Source organism: Taudactylus pleione, unplaced genomic scaffold (assembly GCF_031769625.1).
Source record: "Taudactylus pleione unplaced genomic scaffold, aTauple2 ptg000400l, whole genome shotgun sequence".
Lineage (NCBI taxonomy): Eukaryota > Metazoa > Chordata > Amphibia > Anura > Myobatrachidae > Taudactylus > Taudactylus pleione.
The window spans coordinates 1974175-1998871 of record NW_028284802.1 but is presented as its reverse complement, the minus strand read 5'-3'; the positions used below and the strand labels follow the sequence as shown (position 1 = coordinate 1998871).

The following is a 24697-nucleotide window of genomic DNA, read 5'->3' as shown; positions in this document are numbered from 1 at the left end:
CAGGCCGTACCCCCCCAGTGTATACATATAAGCACTGAGATGCTGCAGGCCGTACCCCCCCAGTGTATACATATAAGCACTGAGATGCTGCAGGCCGTACCACCCCAGTGTATCCATATAAGCACTGTGATGCTGCAGGCCATACTCCCCCAGTGTATTCATATATGCACTGTGATGCTGCAGGCCATACCCCCCAGTGTATACATATAAGCACTGAGATGCTGCAGGCCGTACCCCCCCAGTGTATACATATATGCACTGTGATGCTGCAGGCCATACCCCACCAGTGTATCCATATAAGCACTGATGCTGCAGGCTGTACCCCCCCCAGTGTATTCATATATGCACTGTGATGCTGCAGGCTGTACCCCCCCAGTGTATACATATATGCACTGTGATGCTGCAGGCTGTACCCCCCCAGTGTATCCATATAAGCACTGTGATGCTGCAGGCCATACCCCCCCAGTGTATCCATATAAGCACTGTAACGCTGCAGGCCATACTCCACCAGTGTATCCATATAAGCACTGTGATGCTGCAGGCTGTACCCCCCAGTGTATCCATATAAGCACTGTGACGCTGCAGGCTATACCCCCCCAGTGTATCCATATAAGCATTGTGATGCTGCAGGCCGTACCTCCCAGTGTATCCATATAAGCACTGTGATGCTGCAGGCTGTACCCCCCCAGTGTATCCATATATGCATTTTGATGCTGCAGGCCGTACCTCCCAGTGTATCCATATAAGCACTGTGATGCTGCAGGCCGTACCACAGTTTGATATTCAGTGTATTATTCAATTTCATAGAAGTATATATTTTTTTTAATCATGCACAGATGAGTGAATGTATTTTGCTGGATCAGTAATTATCCCACCTGTTTCCACAGACAGAAATTATGAAAACATCACCTGTTGTAGGTACTTGAAGGGTCGGAGTTGAGAACCACTGGTATAGAAGGTGTGATAGAAGCACTGGAGAAGTGTGCAATGGCTTCTATGTGTGCCCTAGATTCCTGTCATATGTGTTCTGAAACCCCCAGGAGAAGTCTGTTAGGAAAGCAGACTAGTAGTGTCGGCTTTTGGAAAAGCCGGTTTGGGTTCTGGGGGTGTGGTTGTGAGGAGAGGGAGGACTCCATCCACAGACCACTCCGGGTCTTGGGCCTCATTAGGGCTTCCACCTGGAACTGGCTGATTTAAGCTGGGTTTGTTTGTGGCTGAGTGTCTCACACCTGGGAGAGCAGGCAGACTATCCTGTTCAGAGACACTTTTGTTACTGGCCTTGTAAGTACTGTGCATATGTTTTGTTGATGGTGAGGGCAATAGGCCCTACCATTATTATAGAGAGGGAAGCTGCTGTGTAGCTAGTGCCCAGCTGGGCTAGGACTTGTGTTTATGTTTTGTTTATGTTTGCATTTATTTGGCACAATAAAGACTGGCGCCGACCAGTTTGTATGAGAACCCCAGACTTGTATCCTGTTTCTCCGGCTGCTGTGTGCGTAAAGAGGGAGTCCATCTACCCCAGGAGAGGGACCCCTAATCTGACCGTGTCACAAAGGTTATTAAAAGGGGTCCATGAGGTGATGTATTGGTGGTAAATGGGTGTAATGATGTGGAACATGTATGGTGAGGTGTTGCATTGGTGGTGAATAGCTGTAATGACGTGGGACAGGTCAGATGTTGTATACATGGGAATTGGGTGGAATAATGTGGGATAGGTATAGTGAGGTGAATTATTGGTGGGAAATGGGTGTAATAATGTGGGACATGTATGGTGAGGTGGATTATTGGTGGGAAATGGGTGTAATGATGTGGGAGAGGTATGGTGAGCTGTTGTGATGGGAAATGGGTGTAATAATGTTGGACATGTATAGTGAGGTTTATTGATGGGAAATGGGTGTAATGATGTGGGACATGTATGGTGAGGTGCTGTAGTGATGGGGAATTGGTGTAATGATGTGGGATATGTATGGTGAGGTGCTGTAGTGATGGGGAATTGGTGTAATGATGTGGGATATGTATGGTGAGGTGATGTAGTGATGGGAAATGGGTGTAACGATGTAGGACATGTATAGTGAGGTGTATTGGTGGGAAATTGGTGTAATGATGTGGTATATATATGGTGAGGTGTATTGGTGGAAAACGGGTGTAATGATGTGGGACCTGTATAGTGAGGTGAAGTAGTGATGGAAATGGGTGTAATAATGTGGGACAGGTATGATGAGGTGCTGCAGTGATGGGAAATGGGTGCAATGATGTGGGACATGTATGGTGAGGTGATGTATTGGTGGAAAATGGGTGTAATGATGTGGGACATGTATAGTGAGGTGAAGTAATGATGGAAATGGGTGTAATAATGTGGGACAGGTATGATGAGGTGCTGCAGTGATGGGAAATGGGTGCAATGATGTGGGACATGTATGGTGAGGTGATGTATAGATGGGAAATGGGTGTAATGATGTGGGACATGTATGGTAAGGTGATGTAGTGATGGAAAATGAGTAATGATGTGGGACAAGTATGGTGAGTTGGTGTAGTGATGGGAAATGGGTGTAATGATGTGGGACATGTATGGTGAGGTGATGTAGTGATGGGAAATGGGTGTAATGGTGTGGGACAGGTATGGTGAGGTGTATTGGTGGGAAATGGGTGTAATGATGTTGGACATGTATGGTGAGGTGTAGTGATGGGAAATGGGTGTAATGATCTGGGACATGAATGGTGAGGTGTAGTGATGGGAAATTGGTGTAATGATGTGGGACATGTATGGTGAGGTGTAGTGATGGGAAATGGGTGTAATTATGTGGGACATGTATGGTGAGGTGTATTGATGGGAAATGGGTGTAATAATGTGGGACATGTATGGTGAGGTGATGTATTGATGGGAAATGGGTGTCATGATGTAGGAAAAGTATGGAGAGGTGCTCTAGTGATGGGAAATGGGTGTGATGATGTGGGACATGTATGGTGAGGTGATGTAGTGATGGGAAATGGGTGCAATGATGTAGGACATGTATGGTGAGGTGCTTTAGTGATGGGAAATGGGTGTAATGATGTTGGACATATATGGTGAGGTGCTGTACTGTTGGGAAATGGGTGTAATGATGTAGGACATGTATGGTGAGGTGATGTATTGATGGGAAATGGGTGTAATGATATAGGAAAAGTATGGAGAGGTGCTCTAGTGATGGGAAATGGGTGTAATGATGTGGGACATGTATGGTGAGTTGGTGTAGTAATGGGTGTAATAATGTGGGACAGGTATGATGAGGTGCTGCAGTGATGGGAAATGGGTGCAATGATGTGGGACATGTATGGTGAGGTGATGTATTGGTGGAAAATGGGTGTAATGATGTGAGACATGTATGGTGAGGTGATGTATAGATGGGAAATGGGTGTAATGATGTGGGACATGTGAGGTGATGTAATGATGTAGGACAGGTATGGTGAGGTGTATTGGTGGGAAATGGGTGTAATGATGTGAGACATGTATGGTGAGGTGTATTGGTGGGAAATGGGTGTAATGATGTGGGACAGGTATGGTGAGGCGATGTAGTGATGGGAAATGGGTGTAATGATGTGGGACATGTATGGTGAGGTGATGTATTGGTGGGAAATTGGTGTAATGATGTAGGACATGTATAGTGATGGGAAATGGGTGTAATGATGTGGGACATGTATTGTGAGGTGATGTATTGGTGGGAAATGGGTGTACTGATGTGGGACATGTATGGTGAGTTGGTGTAGTGATGGGAAATGGGTGTAATGATGTGGGACATGTATGGTGAGGTGATGTATAGATGGGAAATGGGTGTAATGATGTGAGACATGTATGGTGAGGTGTATTGGTGGGAAATGGGTGTAATGATGTGGGACAGGTATGGTGAGGCGATGTAGTGATGGGAAATGGGTGTAATGATGTTGGACATGTATGGTGATGTGCTGTACTGATAATGATGTCTGACAGATATGGTGAGGTGTATTGACGGGAAATTGGTGTAATGATGTTGGACAGGTATGTGGAGTTGTATTAATGGGAGAAGAGTTTTTGAACTATAGATGGGAGCTAAAATATATTGTTTCCACCTTCTTACAAACTTGCATTAAACTCACTTTACATTAATTTTTCTGTGACCCAAAATGCTGGAAAGACTTTAATTTGATGAAAAACACTTACTTGCTATCGTTTTTAAACCATCAATAAAAAGAACACAAATCAGCTATTTGACACCTTTTAAGAACCTCCAGTACTTTCCTTATGGACACTATTAGCCTTCTATATGGTCCTGCTATCTCAGTTGTCACTAACTGCCTTCTATATGATCCTCTATCTCAGTTGTCACTTTTTGGGGGTTAAGGATGGTTTCCCCACTTTCTCACTGCTCCTAGGTCGCTCTTTGTAGAAAAGTTGTGCAACCTCTCCGTAGGTCCTGCAAATTGCTTTACCTAATTGGACCTTGCATATCTTGGGTGTGCGCATTCAACCTACTGTATACAGTATATGTGAGTTTCATGATGCAAACTTGCACCATATAAGTTTGAGCCCATAGAGTGCATGTGGATAAATATTGTGACAAGTGGGGCTCCAGGGTATGTGAGGCTATAGTCGAGCAAGTGGGAGATCTGAGTGGCATGTTGTGGAATATTGGAGCAAGTTTCGGACATGGGGATTGATAATGATTCGGACGCAGCAGCGTCCTCGTTTGTGTCTTTTTCTTCAGTTGCATCTATGACTTTATGCGAATACCAGTACAGTACAAGCCCTTCCCTGGTGTCTGAATGTGCAAGGACTGGGATGCCCACTTTGTGCATCATTAGACGAACAAATCAGTTGCAACATCGAAACTTGCACAGACCATGCTAGTTGCAGACTGTCCATCAGAGTATGGCCTCCAATATAGGGGCCCATTTATCAAAAAATGTATCATACACAATGAGTTTTAAAACTCGCTGCGTATGCAAATGGTTCTCCAGCCAATCAGCTCCTAACTGTCATCTGCTTGAAAAATGGCAGTTGGGAGCTGATTGGCTGGAGCACCATTATCATACACAACGAGATTTAAAACTCATTGCAAATGATAAAACTCATTGCAAATGATAAAACTTGTTGCGTATGATAAAACTCATTGATAAATGGGCCCCATAGAGAGATAAAGTGGAGATAACGTACCAGTCATTCAGCTACTGTCATTTTTCAAACACAGGCCCAGATTTATCAATAAATCTCCCCCTAATCCTCTGAGGGCCTGATTCAGCACGGAACGCTGTAGTAATCGCTCACGCAGTTCTGCTGCAAAATTATGTAAATGAATGCGATCGCAATGCCGCAGCACAATATAAAGACGCCCACTTCTCTTTACTCGCATCCGTAATACCTTGCAAGTCTGCAAAACCATCGGTGACATCGAGTAAAACCAGAGTCTCCCAAACACTTGCACAAGGCCAGACCTTACTCAGAAATTGCAGTGAGGAGTTTGCACACGAGCATGCACAGAACGCGAACATCGGCCGTGCGCTTTAGCATTTGCGATTTGTGCTGAATCAGGCCCTGAGTTTGCAACCATTTCTACGACATGCCCACGACACCCATAAGGCGCTACATCTCCAGGAGTCTGAATAGCCACCGTCCAGGAACGCCCTGTACATTTTCCGTCCATTTCAGAGACTCAGAGGGTCCGATTCAGAGGTGGATGCAGTGTCGATGCCACATGCAAGCGGACGATGTTTTCAGTTTCGATTCTACTCAGAACCCCAAAAGTGATCTGAGCCGGGACTTAATTCTACTCAGAACCCCGAAGGTCGAGTGTTAGTTTTTCAGGAAAACCAAACGGCACATTTCTAGTGGTAACAGGGGGCGTGGTACGGTCGGCGACTGCTTCTCTTGCCACAGTGTCACTGATACCGGTGTCCATGTTCAGACAGAGAAATTGCAACCCCGTGGGGCTGATGCAATCTTCGGTAGTGCAACCAATGGCGTCTTTTAATATGCACAGCGGCAGATTAGTGCCACAGCCAGTACGAGGTCCATCAACTGTGGCGTTAGCATAAAGATGCAGTTGCGGCTGCAATAACGTGCACCTTTGAATCAGACCTCAATTCCAGTACTGTGACTCTGGACCTCATTCAGAGCCGGACGCTATTTGCGCTCGCTTGTTCAGAAAAAGGGGCTGGCTATTTAAATTGAGCGCTCGCTCTTTGCGGTCTGTTGACGCCTCTATGTCTGAACGAGCGTCCGAAACATGCGCTCGCTATTTTGTAAAGACGCCCGTTGGCTGCTCGCATCATACGTCATCTCCACTATTTATTTGATTAATCAAGTACATCGAAAGGCGTATGAACTGCTCGCTATTCTTGTGGTAGCATTTTCCTACCGCAATCTTGCGAGCAGTTCAGGCTAAAAGACAACCAAGTGACGTGGTCGATGATGCTGCTTTGTTAATTATGCACACCCATAAAACGCCCGTTTTGACCGTTTGGCATGCCAGCGTTCTGATCTCCACTCCAAGTTTTCAAGCACCTTCCCCTGTTACCACCCACAAATGCCTCATTCATCACTGAAATTACAAGCCCCTCGCTAATTTGCGAGCACACGATTTCCTGACCGCACTGACTGGTTGGCGCATGCGCATTACGACCCATGCGCAGATGTGCAAACATCGCTCGGAGCGAGTGAGCGGCCGCTTACGAGCGGCTCTGAATCAGGCCCTCTGTACGCACACACTATGGGCAGTGCAACTTTTTAGCTACTGTACTTAGACTCATGTGCAGCTGAATAACATCGACCATTGTGTGAATATTGACATCACGTGTGACTCAGATTTAGGCCCATGTGGTGGAAGTTTCGGATGAGAGATACATGCGTTCCAAGGTCGTTGTGCGGCTGTTTTTCAACCTTGAAATTAAAGGTAATGGTCGATCTGTTGAAGGTTGGAGGTGACCCTCGATGAATATCAGGCTGCCCATCATTGTGTATGCACCTTTCTGCTTAAGTGTTTTTTGTTAGATTTTGCATGAGCAGACAGAAGAGAGCTCGTCTATATAGTATCTCTCCCTAGTAACAAGTGATGAACGGAACGAGTGTTCTGATTGGCCTTTTTAGTCAAGTATTGTCCAATCACGAAACCTTCAGGGAGAGTCTCATAGATCTTACTGTGTAATATTGTATACTTTGTGTGTGTGTTTGTGTCACAGTAACAGTTTATACCTCGCCAGTAGCTGATCATTACAAGATACAAGATGGGAACTGTATTCTGTATTCTGCCAATCCTACTTCTTCTGCGATTCCACATCATTCACTGTGAAAATCCATTAGGTGAGTGACCTCCTCAGGTGTTTCTGTAAATAAAAATGTCTTTTTAAAACTTTGGAAATTATTTGAGAAACATATAAGATTTTATATATATATATATATTTAATTTATTTTTTCTCAAATTGTTGCTAATTTCCAAAATATATATATAAGTATGTATAATTTCCGAAGTGTATACAGATATATACTTGCACAAAAATACATGGTGACAATATGATACATAAGCTGCAATACTTTCTACGAGCGCCTCATGTCTATCTCTTGTGTATTTCTTCAACTTTGGAGCTGCTGCCTCCATCCCTGAGATTACTGAGCGCTTCCAGCTTTACCAATTGTGAGTGTGTATTATATATATATATATATTATGTATGTATGTAATATATTACATACATACAAAAGTACAAAATGAATGGCTCTCCTGTAGTAATGCTATAAACTGGTGGGTTTATAGTCAGCAGTTTCAGCCCATATTGGCCCTTTAGTAAGCTAACACGGTTTTGCCTTATTACAGAATTGCCGCTTTACATTTACAGGCGAACTTGACCAAAATCACACTGGTTCCATGATCTCAGATCAGATTCTAATACACAAGCCCCCAGCTATTTAATATATATACAGTATATGTATAGGTGAACAGATGATAGACAGATATATATATATATATATATATATATATATATATATATATATATATATATATATGTATAAAAACAGACTTGAGGCGGCACTCAGGGATAAATAAACAACATGAGTTTGCCAATATGGATACCGACGTTTCATGCATTTTCCTCATTAAAGGTATTTAAACGTTGGCTTCCATATTGGCATCTTCCACGTTGTTTATTTATCCCTGAGTGCCGCCTCAAGTCTGTGTGTATTACCTGCAACAAGCTATGCTTCTGTTTGCTGTAAAGGAAGGCAACAGGGAGCAGTACTCATGTACCTGACAGTGGGTTCCGGACATCTCTTGTGATATGTATGTAATTATATATATATATATATATATATATATATATATATATATATATATATATATATTTTTTAGATAGAGCAGCGTTTGTCAACCACTGTACCTGCTGCGAGCGGTTGTCAAGTGTGCTGCGGTGATCAGCTCAGCGCACTTGTACTGCAGTGTGTTTTATTCCTGTGGAGGCCAATGTAGTGTGTTTTATTCCTGTGGAGGCCAATGTAGTGTGTTTTATTCCTGTGGAGGCCAATGTAGTGTGTTTTATTCCTGTGGAGGCCAATGTAGTGTGTTTTATTCCTGTGGAGGCCAATGTAGTGTGTTTTATTCCTGTGGAGGCCGGCCAATGTAGTGTGTTTTATTCCTGTGGAGGCCGGCCAATGTAGTGTGTTTTATTCCTGTGGAGGCCGGCCAATGTAGTGTGTTTTATTCCTGTGGAGGCCGGCCAATGTAGTGTGTTTTATTCCTGTGGAGGCCGGCCAATGTAGTGTGTTTTATTCCTGTTGGGGCCGGCCAATGTAGTGTGTTTTATTCCTGTTGGGGCCGGCCAATGTAGTGTGTTTTATTCCTGTTGGGGCCAGCCAATGTAGTGTTTTATTCCTGTGGAGGCCAATGTAGTGTGTTTTATTCCTGTTGGGGCCAGCCAATGTAGTGTGTTTTATTCCTGTTGGGGCCAGCCAATGTAGTGTTTTATTCCTGTGGAGGCCAATGTAGTGTGTTTTATTCCTGTTGGGGCCAGCCAATGTAGTGTGTTTTATTATTGTGGAGGCAAATATGTGTGTATATTTTTATGTGGGAGCCAATGTGTATGTTTTTTTTATTGGTCACACACACCGCATAGCCGGATAGTGTGCCTTGGTAATATTAAAATCTTGTGTAGTGTGCCTCGAGTTGAAAATCACTGAGATATAGCATAATTGTAAGAACTTCTGTATTCAGAATACTGCTTAGAAATTATGTATGCATTATATTTTAAAACATGTTGATTGTGGCCTTATTTTTAAAAACGTTGTTAAGCTAATAACAAAATTGCTATAATAAAATAGTTACAGTATTATGTAATATTTGAGCACATTTGCTGAATATGTAAAATACAGTAATATATGTAAGTGCTGCCCCCAACTGACAAACAAGGGAACAACTGAGACAAGGATATAAGGGTAGGTTGGTGCACAGGAATAAGTGGTGAGTGTATAAGAGAGGCAGTAATATAGTCTGTAAATTAGTAAGGTGAATAACTTGTACAATAGAATGCAGGTAATCGGTGGTGCTATCCTAATGTTTATTCAAGCACAACTGGAGTCAGTGAAGAGAGAACTTGTTTTTGGGGCACTCTTAAAGTAGAATAAAAATTAACTTTTATTAATGTATATAAAATCATAGATCTGTGACCTTGGGGTCTACTGGCCTCATTCAGAGGTGGTCGTAGGTTGCAAGCGGTCGCTCTGAATCAGGACGGCCGCTTGCATCCTGAACGGCCGCCTCCATGTCGGTCGTTAGGCTGTGGCTTAACAACCACAGCTCTAACGACCAACAAGGGTGATGGTCGCGATGGTCTAGGTTAGGGTCTGGGCACTCGTTAGCCTGTTTGAGAAGGAAGCTCCCCACTGATATCATCAATGATATCAGTGGGGCCACCCCCAAACGGCAGGCGTTCTCAATGGAACGCCTCCGTTTGGCCGGGCTCGCCCCCGGCCCGCCCACCAGATAGGGCGAGCTGTCACTCAACATCGACAGCTCGCCCCGTCTGCTGCGAGACCCCTAACGACGGAGCACCCGTCGTTAGCCGGGTCTTGAGCATGCGCACGACGGAGTCGGCTCCGTCATGCGCATGCTCTGTGGGGACCATCGACCCGGTTGCGAGCGCATCGGCACTTGCGACCGGGTCTGAATGACCCCCTATGTACTAAGCAGTGATAAGTGACAGAGTGAAAAGTGATAAGTCTATGATGAGTGCCAGCCAATCAGCTCCCAACTGTCATCTCACAGGCTGTGTTTGAAAAGTGACAGTTGGGAGCTGATTGGCTGGCACTTATCACAGACTTATCACTTTTCACTCTGTCACTTATCACTGCTTAGTACATAGACCCCCTTGTGTTTTCTGCTGAATTCACATATTTATTAGGACTTCAGGTTAAAGGTGATTAAGGGGCCTATATAGTAATAATCGTGGAACTAAGGACCTCATTCAGAGCCGCTCGCAAAATGAGAGAGCTCGCTCTGAATGAGGGCAGCCGCATTTTTTTTTTTTTTTAGGTGGCCTCCTGGTCACTCGCTAAGCTGTGGGTTACCACCCACGGCTTTAGCGAGTGACCAGGAGATGGTCGAGACCATCGGGGCTTGTGACGAGATCCTTGAGGTAGGGTTTCGTCTCCCGCAAGCCCAGAGAGCTTTTGGCTCTAACAGAGCCGGAAGCTCTTCCACTGCCAACTCGAGTGATGTCAGTGGGGCCGCCCACAAATGGCAGGCGTTTGCTTGGGAACGCCTCCGTTTGCGTAGCCACCCCCTACGCATGTGCATTGCACTTCCGCCTGGCAGGGACAAAGCAAAAAAAGAATTGATTTGGTAATAAGTGCACTGCACAGGTAATAAATATGATTTTTTTAGTCCACAGAAAACACGAAAAAGATGGCTTTTAGACATCAGTATAATGTCTTATAATATAGTCACTCTTCAGTATATGAGTTATTGTTGAATCCAAACTGAAAAAAACGATCAAATTCCAGACTTCCTTCTCCTCAACTGGTCCCAACAATATATTTCTGGTTCCTCCACAAAGGTTCCAACACTGGTGCCCCTCGAAGCCGGTCACGTAATTAATACGCTATATGCAAAACAAGAATAGGGGAATGCACATAGGGCCTCCTTCAGACACGCTCGCAAGTGGGTCGATGCAGGACCGCAACTAGGAGGGGGCTAGAGGTGCACGTGCACCGGGTGAGGGAATGCAGGGGGTGAAAAAGGGCTAACTCACGGTGGCTTGGAGGCTGCAGATTCAGTAAACTGCCATCCAAAAATGGCCGCCTCCAAGGAGGAGACAGATGCTACAGGTCCTTACTGGACATCTAGTGTCTATCTCCTAGTTGGCGGCGGCCATTTTTGGATGGCCATTTTCAGCAGATTCCATGCGGATTAGCCTTCCGCATGTACTGTGCTGAAAACGGCCATCCAAAAATGGCGACTGCCAAGGAGGAACAGACACTAGAGGTCCTACTGGACCTCTAGTGTCTGTTAGGCCAGCGCAAGTGCCGGGAGAAGATGCTGAAAGCTGCATCTTCTCCCGTGAAACCCCCTGGCAACGAGCATGTAACCCCCTGGCAACGAGCATGTAACCCCCTGGCAACGAGCATGTAACCCCCTGGCAACGAGCATGTAACCCCCTGGCAACGAGCATGTAACCCCCTGGCAACGAGCATGTAACCCCCTGGCAACGAGCATGTAACCCCCTGGCAACGAGCATGTAACCCCCTGGCAACGAGCATGTAACCCCCTGGCAACGAGCATGATACCCCCTGGCAATGAGCATGAGCATGGAACCCCCTGGCAATGAGCATAAAACCCTTGACAACGAGCAGGTAATTTTAAAGTAATTAGAAGCCTTACTGTGGGGCATAAAATGGTGTTGGGCAAATATGTAAGTGGCACTTTGGTAATAGGCATTACAGTGCGTGGCATAATGTGTAATGAGCATTACAAACGGGGCGGCTGTTGATGTTGATCGACAGCTCGCCCCATTTTGTAGGCGGAGTGGGGGGGTGGCCGGACAAACTGAGGCATTCCTGAAGGAACACCTGCCATTTGACCACCCACAGCTATTGCGAGCAGCCAGGATGATGGTCGCGATGGTCAAGAGCCGGAAGCTCACTACTGAGGCCGCCCCCAAACGGCAAGCGTTCCCATGGGAACGCCTCCGTTTGGCCAGCCACCCCCCCTGCCCGCCTACCAAATGGGGCGAGCTGTCACTCAACATCGACAGCTCGCCCCCTTTGGTGCGAGACCCGAAGCGACGGAGTGCCCGTCGCTAGCCGGCTCCGTCGTGCGCATGCGCTGTGGGCCGCCATCGACCCAGTTGCGAGCGCTCAGCGCTTTCGACCGGGTCTGACTCAGGCTCACAGCTCCCAACATCCACCAACGCATTTCAATCCCTAATGGTCTTTGTCAAGGTGTATGTGTATGGTGACAGAACCAGATCTTAATAACACACTATCTTCAGTCCCTCCCTCCCTTAGTGGGGGTATGTTTTTCAATTAATATACACAGATGGTTAAATTGCACACAAATTAAATACATATTCATCCAAAGGAGTTCTATTAAACATATTTACCTTAATCAGTGTATATTCTGTCCAGCAGCAACAAATAGCCACAGCATTTCCTAGATAAGGACTGTGTGCGCTTCACCCTGGAATGCATTGCGTAATTTCCTAGTGCGCGATTCCCCTCTAGGTAGGTGAGATGTTCCCCCGTATTACTCCATGTCACGTCATCCCTATCCAACGTCATGTATCCATGACCACGTGATATTACTCTCCATAGTAACGTGACACGTTCCAGTTAGTGGCTCGCCGTGTATGTAATATCCGGGTTATAGCCGGGATAAAATCACTCGTTTTAGAAGGACCTCACTGATAAATACATCATTAATGCCTAACTCAATACTTATTAATCAAGGGTCCTGTGGATATCTGTATATCAATATAGCAGATGGGTAAATCTAACTGACAAAAAATATCCAGTGGGATCACTGATCTACAGTATGATCGGAGTTAATCCCCATTTATGCAACCTCCACATGTCAAATAGTACATATTCGTAACAGAAGTCCATAAAAATACATCATATCAAATCAGATAAAGGGGATAATAAAGATATATAAGTAAAGAATAAAAAAGGGCTAAGAAGATAAAGACTGTATAAAATTAGACCGGTTTTTAAAATACTTATGTAAACTTTAATAGAAGTAGGGGCAATACGTATCAGAGGCACCACTTAAGCACAAAATCCGCATTTAATCCCATTGGTTCTAATGTTTTTGCTTCAAATATAAATTTCATTTTGGCTTTTGCCCAAAAAATATCCAGACCCTTTGTTAGCTAATTTCCTTCTACTTTTTGTATACCAATTATATGTTTAATGCCTTTCAGTGAACATTGATGTTTCTCTGCGAAGTGTTTAGAGAGGGCATGGTTCAGTGTACCCTTTCTGATATTTCATAGCAAAACCTGGAAGCCGGGGACCACGCTCGCCACAAGCACTGTTGCCAACTCTGAAATGAGAAACAAGCCCAACCCAATCCGATAAAGCCCAAAACATAAGCCCAACGTAATATGGTGGTATGGGGGTGGGGGTAATTTAATGAAAAGCACAAACGTTATTGTTTATTGTTCATTTTATTAAAATACATATAAATATTTGCAAAACGTGGCTTTTCCCTGCTCTATGAATAGACTCCACTGTGTGAAGTAAAGCACAGGGCACTCGGGGCCTGATTTGGCATAGGACGGCATTGCAAAGCCGCACACAAGCAGCTTTGTAATTGTGTCCTTCCTAAAATGCAAATGCAGCAGAAGGTGTCTGAAATCTCCTTGCTGCATCTGCGATCTCAGGCTGCGACCGAGGTTGCAGTCCTGGATCACCATTGCAACCATCGATCGCGATGGTTGCACCTTTGGTCAGGATGCGGTAGCTGAAACTGGCCGTGTTCTTTCATCATGCAAGGCCAGGAAATCTGCGTCTATGGATGCAGATCCTAGCCTTGCCACTCCCGGAAAACGGGGACTACATGCCCCCATTTCCAGAAACAAGCCCAATTCCACTTGTTATAAGCGGACTTGGTAACTACGGCCACAAGATTATATTCCCCCTCTATGCCCATGTGGATGGTAGGGAATGCTGTTGGACAGTAACTGATGACGTCAGGGTACCTCTACGGAAGGGGATCTAGCTGTAGCCATACTTTTTTTTTTTTTTTTTTATTTTGCTAATGCCATCTACAGATGGTGTAACCAATACAGTCACAAAAGGCTGTAAACTAAGCTACTGAACTGAGGGCATCACCCCTGTAGTGAGTGCTAAGGGGCTTATGTCTCACAGTGTAATACATGGTACGATTCCACGACTTGTCCTTAAAATATGCTCTAAACATTGGAGCGTCTCATAATACAACCTTAGGACGCCCCCCCCCCCCCCCATTCACAAGAGCTATAGACACGCCTTCACCAGCAGAACCTGAATCATCCACGGGTATGCATGTATACCACCTCAAGAGCAGCAGGGGGAGCTCTTCTCCTACATTTCGCACGGAGGAGCTCACTGAGGAATCCGCTAGTGCTGCAGCGATGTCACGTTAGTCCCGCCCACCCTGGGTCACGTGATCTTGTGTTGGCCAGTTTCCCGGGCGGGCGCTAATGCCCTGGCCCCTGTACATTCCCTTCTCTGTGCTGTGTTACTCAGACCACCATGTGACCTCCCTACATACATACAATGTGATCGGTCGTGTGACCCGTGCTGTTGGGTAATTGTCGCCCGGTACACACGACGGGCACCGATCTCTCCTGTAGTTACAGGGTGCCCCGGGTATGGGAGGGGCTCCACCTTAATCCGGGCGTGGCTGTGTGGAATATAATAGGGGGATCTGTGTCACATTGATAAGGTGAGGGGTGGTCAGGGTGATGCTGTCCCGATGTTCCCTGTGTAAATGTGGGGATAGGTGCTGTGTCCCCTGTGTGTAACCCTCCGCTCTTCATCCGCAGCTGCCGCGGACTACGTGATGGAACAAAAGGGGGAATGTCACTATTATAACGGGACTCAGCGTGTGAGGCTTCTGGACAGATATTTCTACAACCAGGAGGAGATTGTCTACTTTGACAGTGATGTCGGGTATTTCATACCGAAGACCGAGCTCGGGAGACCTGATGCGGAATACTGTAACAGTGATAAGGCTCTCATAGAGCAAAAAAGGCACGAGGTGGAGACATTCTGTATATACGACTATGGAGTATGGGAGACTATACATGCCATAGACAGGAGAGGTGAGTGTCCTGTATACACCTGTATTATACCAGCATATATTACATGTATAATGTACAGGGGGAGACACTATGTAATGTAACTATACTATTACACACAGCGTCACTACTGACAGGAGAGGTGAGTGTCCTGTATACACCTGTATTATACCAGCATATATTACATGTATAATGTACAGGGGGGAGACACTATGTAATGTAACTATACTATTATACACAGCGTCACTACTGACAGGAGAGGTGAGTGTCCTGTATACACCTGTATTATACCAGCATATATTACATGTATAATGTACAGGGGGAGACACTATGTAATGTAACTATACTATTACACACAGCGTCACTACTGACAGGAGAGGTGAGTGTCCTGTATACACCTGTATTATACCAGCATATATTACATGTATAATGTACAGGGGGAGACACTATGTAATGTAACTATACTATTACACACAGCGTCACTACTGACAGGAGAGGTGAGTGTCCTGTATACACCTGTATTATACCAGCATATATTACATGTATAATGTACAGGGGGGAGACACTATGTAATGTAACTATACTATTATACACAGCGTCACTACTGACAGGAGAGGTGAGTGTCCTGTATACACCTGTATTATACCAGCATATATTACATGTATAATGTACAGGGGGAGACACTATGTAATGTAACTATACTATTACACACAGCGTCACTACTGACAGGAGAGGTGAGTGTCCTGTATACACCTGTATTATACCAGCATATATTACATGTATAATGTACAGGGGGAGACACTATGTAATGTAACTATACTATTACACACAGCGTCACTACTGACAGGAGAGGTGAGTGTCCTGTATACACCTGTATTATACCAGCATATATTACATGTATAATGTACAGGGGGGAGACACTATGTAATGTAACTATACTATTATACACAGCGTCACTACTGACAGGAGAGGTGAGTGTCCTGTATACACCTGTATTATACCAGCATATATTACATGTATAATGTACAGGGGGAGACACTATGTAATGTAACTATACTATTACACACAGCGTCACTACTGACAGGAGAGGTGAGTGTCCTGTATACACCTGTATTATACCAGCATATATTACATGTATAATGTACAGGGGGAGACACTATGTAATGTAACTATACTATTACACACAGCGTCACTACTGACAGGAGAGGTGAGTGTCCTGTATACACCTGTATTATACCAGCATATATTACATGTATAATGTACAGGGGGGAGACACTATGTAATGTAACTATACTATTATACACAGCGTCACTACTGACAGGAGAGGTGAGTGTCCTGTATACACCTGTATTATACCAGCATATATTACATGTATAATGTACAGGGGGAGACACTATGTAATGTAACTATACTATTACACACAGCGTCACTACTGACAGGAGAGGTGAGTGTCCTGTATACACCTGTATTATACCAGCATATATTACATGTATAATGTACAGGGGGAGACACTATGTAATGTAACTATACTATTACACACAGCGTCACTACTGACAGGAGAGGTGAGTGTCCTGTATACACCTGTATTATACCAGCATATATTACATGTATAATGTACAGGGGGGAGACACTATGTAATGTAACTATACTATTATACACAGCGTCACTACTGACAGGAGAGGTGAGTGTCCTGTATACACCTGTATTATACCAGCATATATTACATGTATAATGTACAGGGGGAGACACTATGTAATGTAACTATACTATTACACACAGCGTCACTACTGACAGGAGAGGTGAGTGTCCTGTATACACCTGTATTATACCAGCATATATTACATGTATAATGTACAGGGGGAGACACTATGTAATGTAACTATACTATTACACACAGCGTCACTACTGACAGGAGAGGTGAGTGTCCTGTATACACCTGTATTATACCAGCATATATTACATGTATAATGTACAGGGGGGAGACACTATGTAATGTAACTATACTATTATACACAGCGTCACTACTGACAGGAGAGGTGAGTGTCCTGTATACACCTGTATTATACCAGCATATATTACATGTATAATGTACAGGGGGAGACACTATGTAATGTAACTATACTATTACACACAGCGTCACTACTGACAGGAGAGGTGAGTGTCCTGTATACACCTGTATTATACCAGCATATATTACATGTATAATGTACAGGGGGAGACACTATGTAATGTAACTATACTATTACACACAGCGTCACTACTGACAGGAGAGGTGAGTGTCCTGTATACACCTGTATTTTCTACTTCAGGGTCCATAGGGGGTCCACAGGGTTGACCTTGGGGTATAGGTTGGGAACCAAATCCGTGCACCACGCAGTTAAAGCTTTTAGCTCCCAGGATGCACTGGGTCCACTCTCCCTATAACCCCAAGCCAGAGGCACCTCAGTTTAAGTTGGTGCCCGGCCGGAGTCTGGTCACCGTTAGCGCAGGGGGAGCTGATTAGCAGCCCCTAAGCTTATTTTATTTTTTTAGGGACAAAGTTTTTTCCATGGACTTTGGACTCTTCAGAGCGGCAGCGTCGGACTGTCCATAGGACGTATAAGCTGCTGCTCCGTCACCCCGCTGGCGCTGAGACGCCAATACAGATCTGGGGATCTCAGCGGGACCCCAGAGTCTGTACTAGCCGGACTCTGTGGGCGCCCAGGACTGCTGCCGGATCCACGGGGAGCAGGTAAGGTCGCAGATCACCGCTTGCGGTGATCCGCGCATTTCAAATGCAGTCCTGTGCCTCCGGTCTCAGGGGACAGACCGGAGGCGGCGGCGGGCCCCCCATACCCCGTGTGTCCACTAGACCACCAGGGACTTAACGATCGGTGCAGGGAGCCGGCGTCCCGGGGGTTAATAGCCGGCCAGGGGAGGCAGCCTTCCCTGTTACAGCGGCTCCTCCCCTCAGCTCAGCGCGCCTTTCAGTATCCATAGTCTGGCGTCGCTGAGCTGCTTCCTCCGCGGGCCACGCTTCTTCTGAGGTCTCCAGCGGCCATTTTATCTCTGTGGTGCAGCAGAAATCTCTGGAGATGGCAGTGAGTCCAGTCCCCCTGCGTACCTCACCATCAGGTCAGTGTACACAGCGCTGTAGCCTTCCCAGACACTGAATCTGGGCAGTTGAATGCAGTGTAATAGTGCAGTATATTATATGACATGTTTATGTATATATCTGCATTGTATGTGACTTATGCTAGTGCTGACTGTACTTTATTCTCTCACCTGTCAGTGTATATCTATCCCTTTTCTTTATCTGCCCTAATACAGCTGTACTTAGGGTGGTTCTGAGACCTCACATTTATATACTTGTTAATATTTGTGTGGTTTGTCACATACTGTTGCGTGCTGCACGTTGCCATATTTTAGATGGAACTGTGTGTTGCATACGCTGAAAATGGGTCCCTGCAGCTAATTTTTGGCATCAGTCAGGACCAGTATAGAGCTGCTTGATATTTCCGCCAAGATTGGTCAGATATGTCTGACCAGGATATAGAGCGTTATACTGCACCCATTTTTACTATCCTGCAAGTCATGTGCTGCAGGTGTTAGTGCGGAGGATTTGACTCATAAAGGGTTCTGTATGTGGTGTCATCTGGTGCTGGCCTCTTTCACGACCCCCTTGGGCGGTTTGTTTTCTCGGGATCCTCTCAATTGCGGATCGCCGGGCGGGCCCCATTGTTGTACCTCACTTGGGGTTACTTCACCATACTGCCCTTTTCATCTCAGGGTATCTCGCAGCTTCTTGCACTCTTCCCCTGTGACACAGACTACCGCTCCCTGCAGGGGTTTTTCGCAGTATAGGAATTCCCCCTGGTGCCACAATAGTCTGTCATTCCCCTTGCAGGGATTACCACAACAGCCACCCTGGGTGGATGTCGTTTTCTACGAAACGCTAATTGGCGTGGTTGACGCCCTGTGGTTACTTCCCAGTTGGCTCTGCCGTGAACTGGGTACTGTTTGGGGCTCTTTCCCTCTTACACGGGGGGAAGCCTATTTCAGGTATTATTATCCCTGCTTTAGGGCTGGTAGCAGGTCCATTCTGGTTAGAGTGAATGTTGACCTGCACCTGTATCATACACCCTCAGTATTGCGTGCCTTCGGGTTCCCTGTTGCTGACTAGCGGGTGGATCGCATAGCGGGACTCTGGCTGTTGCCAGATAGGAGGTGTTACAACAGTGTTTGGTCTCCTGTCCCAAATTCCCTGAGGGTCATCACGAGCCCCTCCTGGGGTGGATGGGCGTGTTACTCGTCTGATTACAGACGTTACTACGCCTCCCATTCCTGCGTGGTCGGATTCTTCGGATCCGTAGGTGGTAACTCTGCCTGAAATCAGTATACTTGCTTTCAGGAGTTGTTACCCATCCTACCATGGCTATAGCATGGTTGGTTAATACTCTTGCATATTGGGTTGATGCATTTGTAACGTTTTTTCCCCTCCAACACGTCGGGGGTTCAAATGTATTTGGTCGCTCACGTAATATATGCTGTTGTCATAGGTGGAAATGCCTATATTGGATACCAGTCTCCTAACTTTCAGAGTTCCGGCTGCGACTGTATCCTCCGTAATACCCTATGGCTGCGCTCTGGGAATGCAGAGGTGCAGATACCATCTTTAGGGTTGATATTGTTTGGTCCTGACCTTGACAAGATTGTAGTAACATTGGCAGTATTACTAACGACAAGTTTACCGCTTTCAGCTATGCCCACTACAAGGCCTCAGACTAAGTCTGTTAAGTCTTTTTTGTCCTCTGGGTCAGCCTAAAGATCTGTTTCTTCGTAGACTGTCGGCATCTACAAGGGCCGACATATCCAGTACCGAGCAGGCCTGGACTGCCAGCCGATCCTGCTTCTGAACCTACGGATATCTCTTCAGCCTGACGGGACAGGCCTACAACTGGGAGATACCGATTTTCTCAGTTCGCCCGGTATTAGTGTCAAGTTGCCGCGGCTACGTGGGTAGGAGGGTACGCCCTCTTTACAAGGGCCTTACAGATCCAGAAAGCTATGCAGTTGTTGCGGTAAGCGGAGCTAATTAGGCCGTCCCCACTATCTCAGTGAGGGACTGGTTGTTCTGCTTTCTTTCTGGTGCGGTGGCTGAATGGTCCTCTTTGGCCTATTCTCTGTCTCAATTCCCTGAACCAGTTCCTAAAGCTACCTGGGCTCAGGAGGAAATCCCTATGCTCCATCATACGATGTTTGGAACCTGGGGACTTTATGGTATCACTGGATATACAGGACGAGTGCCTACGGGTACTTACAGAGACCTTTCCTCAGCATGGGCTGAGGTTTGCTGTATCACAGCAACACTTACAATTTTTCGGGCTCTGCCTGTTGGGACTGTCCTCAGCCCCACAGGGGTTTACCAGCGTTTTGGATTTTCTGACAGTTCTTCTGTTCAGTATATCCCAATGCTCCTGTACCTGGACGGCCTCCTGCTCTTAGCGGGATCACCGGGGTACTTTACGGCCAGGTCAGGATGACTGTGGCTTCTTCAGGGTGCAGACGTTTAATCAACGGGGAAGAAGTCCTCCCTGCATCCCTCTCTGGGTATTCTTCATCTAGGATCCCTGCTGGATTCTCAGAATCTGAGAATTCTTCTGGCGTAAGACGGAATCTCCTCTCTTCCATTAGGAGTACATGGTTGTCTGCACAGTCGACAGATGTCTTTACACTCTGGGATGCATGGTGGAATGGGCTCAGTTCCATTCCAGGCCTTTCCATAATTGGCTCATATCCAGATGGAACGAGTTTTTTCTGTCGGATAACTGTTCAAACGATGATGCTCTCTCCGGAGGCAAGTCGGTCCCTGTCGGGGTGGCTATGGCCATCTCGTCCAGGGTTTTCTTTGCTATGGACAGTGTCTGGATCGAATCCTTTTCAGTGCAGTTGGACGTCTGTCGATTCCACCCTGTCAATTAACTTACTCTGGCATAACTCTTGTTTCCCGGTGAACCTGAAAAGGTTCAGTCCGACAGGGTCAGGACAGTGGCTTCCTTTTTAGCAATACTGTTCGTTGGGTGGCAATGACAGGTATGTCACATATTCGGACATAGTCCGAGGGTCTCCTCCTGACCATCTCGGCAGCGTTCATTTCAGGAGCTCTCCATTGGGAAGCGGGAGTCCTCAGCCGTCACGACGTGCATCCCGGGGACTAGTCTCTTCCCCAAGAGAGGTTTCATCTCCTGGTGAGCAGGGGGGGCCCCCCTGAGGTGACCCTCATGGCCTTCTGACTTTATCACACTATGGTGTTACAGTCCAGCTCTGGGGATTCTGAAGCAACCTTCAGCGACTCTTTGTCAGTGAAGTGGTCCTTCCACTTTGTGTACCTGTGTTCTCCGGTCTCCCTTCTTCCTCGAGGTCTTTGGAAGTGTTTTCAATCGAGACGGAGATGCTTTCCTGCTGGTGGCTCCTGATTGCCCCAGATGTCAGGGGTACTTGGATCTTCGGAGTCTCTACATCGATACTCCATCCCTGATGCTTCACTGCCCGGACCTGTTGTCTCAGGGTCCTTGGTTTTGCCTTGGACCTGGGTCGTTTGTCTTTGACTGTGTCCTTACAGTGGTCTTACGGCTTCCCTGGCTTTGTCATCGTTGGAATGATTAGAGCACATGGATCAGCTTTTGCTGGGACCTACCACAAACTGTGGCAGCCATAGATCTTATGGTATTGTACCTGTCGATACAATCCTCCGGTGTCCAGGATTTCCAGATATTCTGGCATTCCTTCCGGCTGGCTTGGGTTTCACACTTGGCCTGGTCTTCCTGACAGTGCGGATCTCTACACTGTCAGTATGGTTAAGATATGGAATTGCTCCACTCTGGTATCCAGTTCATCCTTTGGAGTGTTTTCTTGATTATGCCTCCATTTGTCCTCCCGAGGGACTCCTGGGGAGTAAGTAGTGGTTCTTCGTTACCTCCGGGGACAGTCAATGGAACCGCTGGTTGTGATAGCCATTACATGGTCTATTGCTTAGGCTCTCTCTTTCTCTCAGGGTGTTTATATCAACCAGGAGAGTGTCTGAATTGGGAGCGTTCTCATGTGGCTCCCTCTTCTGGAGGGCATCATGTCAGGGTGGGAGTTGCTCTCGCCCTGTGTTTCTTCTTAGTGGTTTTCAGGTTCCATATTATTCTGGAACTTATGGTACGGCCATTCTGTCCCCAGTCCTCTCGGCTGGTGTGGCCTCATTGACTGTGGTCTGGCCTCTTTGGATTTATGTGATCCGTTCAGGTTACTTACGGAAATCGGACTCCTTATTGGTGGTCTGAGATTTCTGGTTTTCACAGGAAAGGATGGCCGGCCTATAACCAAATGTTGGCTGGATGGCCTCGTAGGTCTTCCTCAGGGGCCTACCCATGGGTAGGCCTTCCTGTTGTTGATGCTTGTTTTTTCTCGGGCCATGTGACTCTCGTGTGCGGCTCGCTGTGGCGCCTCGGCTGTTTTGCCTTACTAGGTGGCCACGTGGTCTTCTGTCCACACCTTTTTAAGGTTCTAGGCATTGGTTTCCTTTGCGTCTCAGGATGCTTCCTTTTTGGCGACGGATTCTCCTCTCAGCACAGGAGCGTCCCCACCCTTGGTTGAACTGCTTTGGGACATCCCCAAGGTCAACCCTGTGGACCCCCTATGGACCCTGAAGTAGAAAACAAGAGATATGGTAAGAACTTACCTTTGTTATCTCTGTTTCTACGAAGTCCATAGGGTCCACAGGGCGCCCGCCCTGACGCACCTGGCTTAATATGGGCTGTGTGGCTGGTCACCGGTTTTCCGTCTCCCATTTCTGTGAGTATGGTTATTGAGTGTTCCAGTTTTCTCTCTTTTTCTCTCCTCCTTTGGCTACTTACAAACTGAGGTGCCTCTGGCTTGGGGGTGGGGTTATAGGGAGAGTGGACCCAGTGCATCCTGGGAGCTAAAAGCTTTAACTGCGTGGTGCCCGGATTTGGTTCCCAACCTATACCCCCCAAGGTCAACCCTGTGGACCCTATGGACTTCGTAGAAACAGAGATAACAAAGGTAAGTTCTTACCATATCTCTTGTTATAATGTACAGGGGGAGACACTATGTAATGTAACTATACTATTATACACAGCGTCACTACTGACAGGAGAGGTGAGTGTCCTGTATACACCTGTATTATACCAGCATATATTACATGTATAATATACAGGGGGAGACACTATGTAATGTAACTATACTATTATACACAGCGTCACTACTGACAGGAGAGGTGAGTGTCCTGTATACACCTGTATTATACTATCATATATTGCATGTATAATATACAGGGGGAGACACAGGACCTCATTCAGAGTCGGTCGAAGCAGCCGCACGGGAAAAGGGGCCGGATATGCAAATGATGCACTCGCATGTTGCGTCCCTAAGTTCGGATCATTAGCTGCCCGACCAAGGGGAGGAAGCGGCCGGAATTCATAAAAATACGCCCCCTTCTCGTACGCATTACACGTTATCTCCGGCCATATAAGGATTAATCGAGACCATCGGAACTGGTCGTAGAGCTTAAGGTTGACCATACCCTCTCTTAAGCTCTACGATCATGTCAGTGTAAAAACCTCCCATGTCACGTGTGCCATGACATTACTTTGTTAATTATGCACTCCCATAAACCGTTTGCACTCCCATAAAACGCCGTTCGCATAATTAGTCACACCTGCGTTCGGATCTCCACTCCCCCGTTTTCAAGCACCTTCCCCTGTTACCACCCACAAACTCCTCAATTTGTCACTCAAACTACCGACCTGGCTGTGTTCAAGGAGAGAGAAATTTTTTATCGTAGCGGCTAGTTTGCGCACACGCATTGCGAACTTTACGCATGCGCAGTATAGCGAACATCGGTGGCGTACGACCGTGCGGCCGCTTCGACCGACTCTGAATGAGGTCCACTATGTAATGTAACTATACTATTATATACAGCGTCACTACTGACAGGAGAGGTGAGTGTCCTGTATACACCTGTATGTACATGCCATAGGGAGGAGAGGTGAGTGCCCTGTATACACCTGTATGTACGTGCCATAGGGAGGAGAGGTGAGTGCCCTGTATACACCTGTATATACGTGCCATAGGGAGGAGAGGTGAGTGTCCTGTATACACCTGTATATAAGTGCCATAGGGAGGAGAGGTGAGTGTCCTGTATACACCTGTATATAGGTGCCATAGGGAGGAGAGGTGAGTGTCCTGTATATACGTGCCATAGGGAGGAGAGGTGAGTGTCCTGTATACACCTGTATGTACGTGCCATAGGGAGGAGAGGTGAGTGCCCTGTATATACATGCCATAGGGAGGAGAGGTGAGTGCCCTGTGTACACCTGTATGTATAACTCAGAGAGCAGGACTGATCCAACACCTGTCAGTCACATTGCTAAGC

At 46.3% G+C, this 24697-nt stretch overlaps 1 protein-coding gene across 4 annotated transcripts in view; it reads left to right on the top strand.

Annotated features, from left to right (window-relative positions):
• Positions 1-1261: 1261 nt before the first annotated feature.
• LOC148506504 (HLA class II histocompatibility antigen, DRB1 beta chain-like) overlaps positions 1262-24697 on the top strand; it is a 71623-nt gene continuing 48187 nt past the window's right edge. Inside the window, exons 1-3 of one of the 4 annotated variants that reach the window (XM_088446643.1) lie at positions 1262-1281; positions 7210-7309; positions 15022-15300. In XM_088446643.1, coding sequence (XP_088302769.1) covers positions 7234-7309; positions 15022-15300 — 355 coding nt within the window. In that variant the 5' untranslated portion in view covers positions 1262-1281; positions 7210-7233. The other 3 variants (XM_088446642.1, XM_088446645.1, XM_088446644.1) reach the window with 3 other exon arrangements.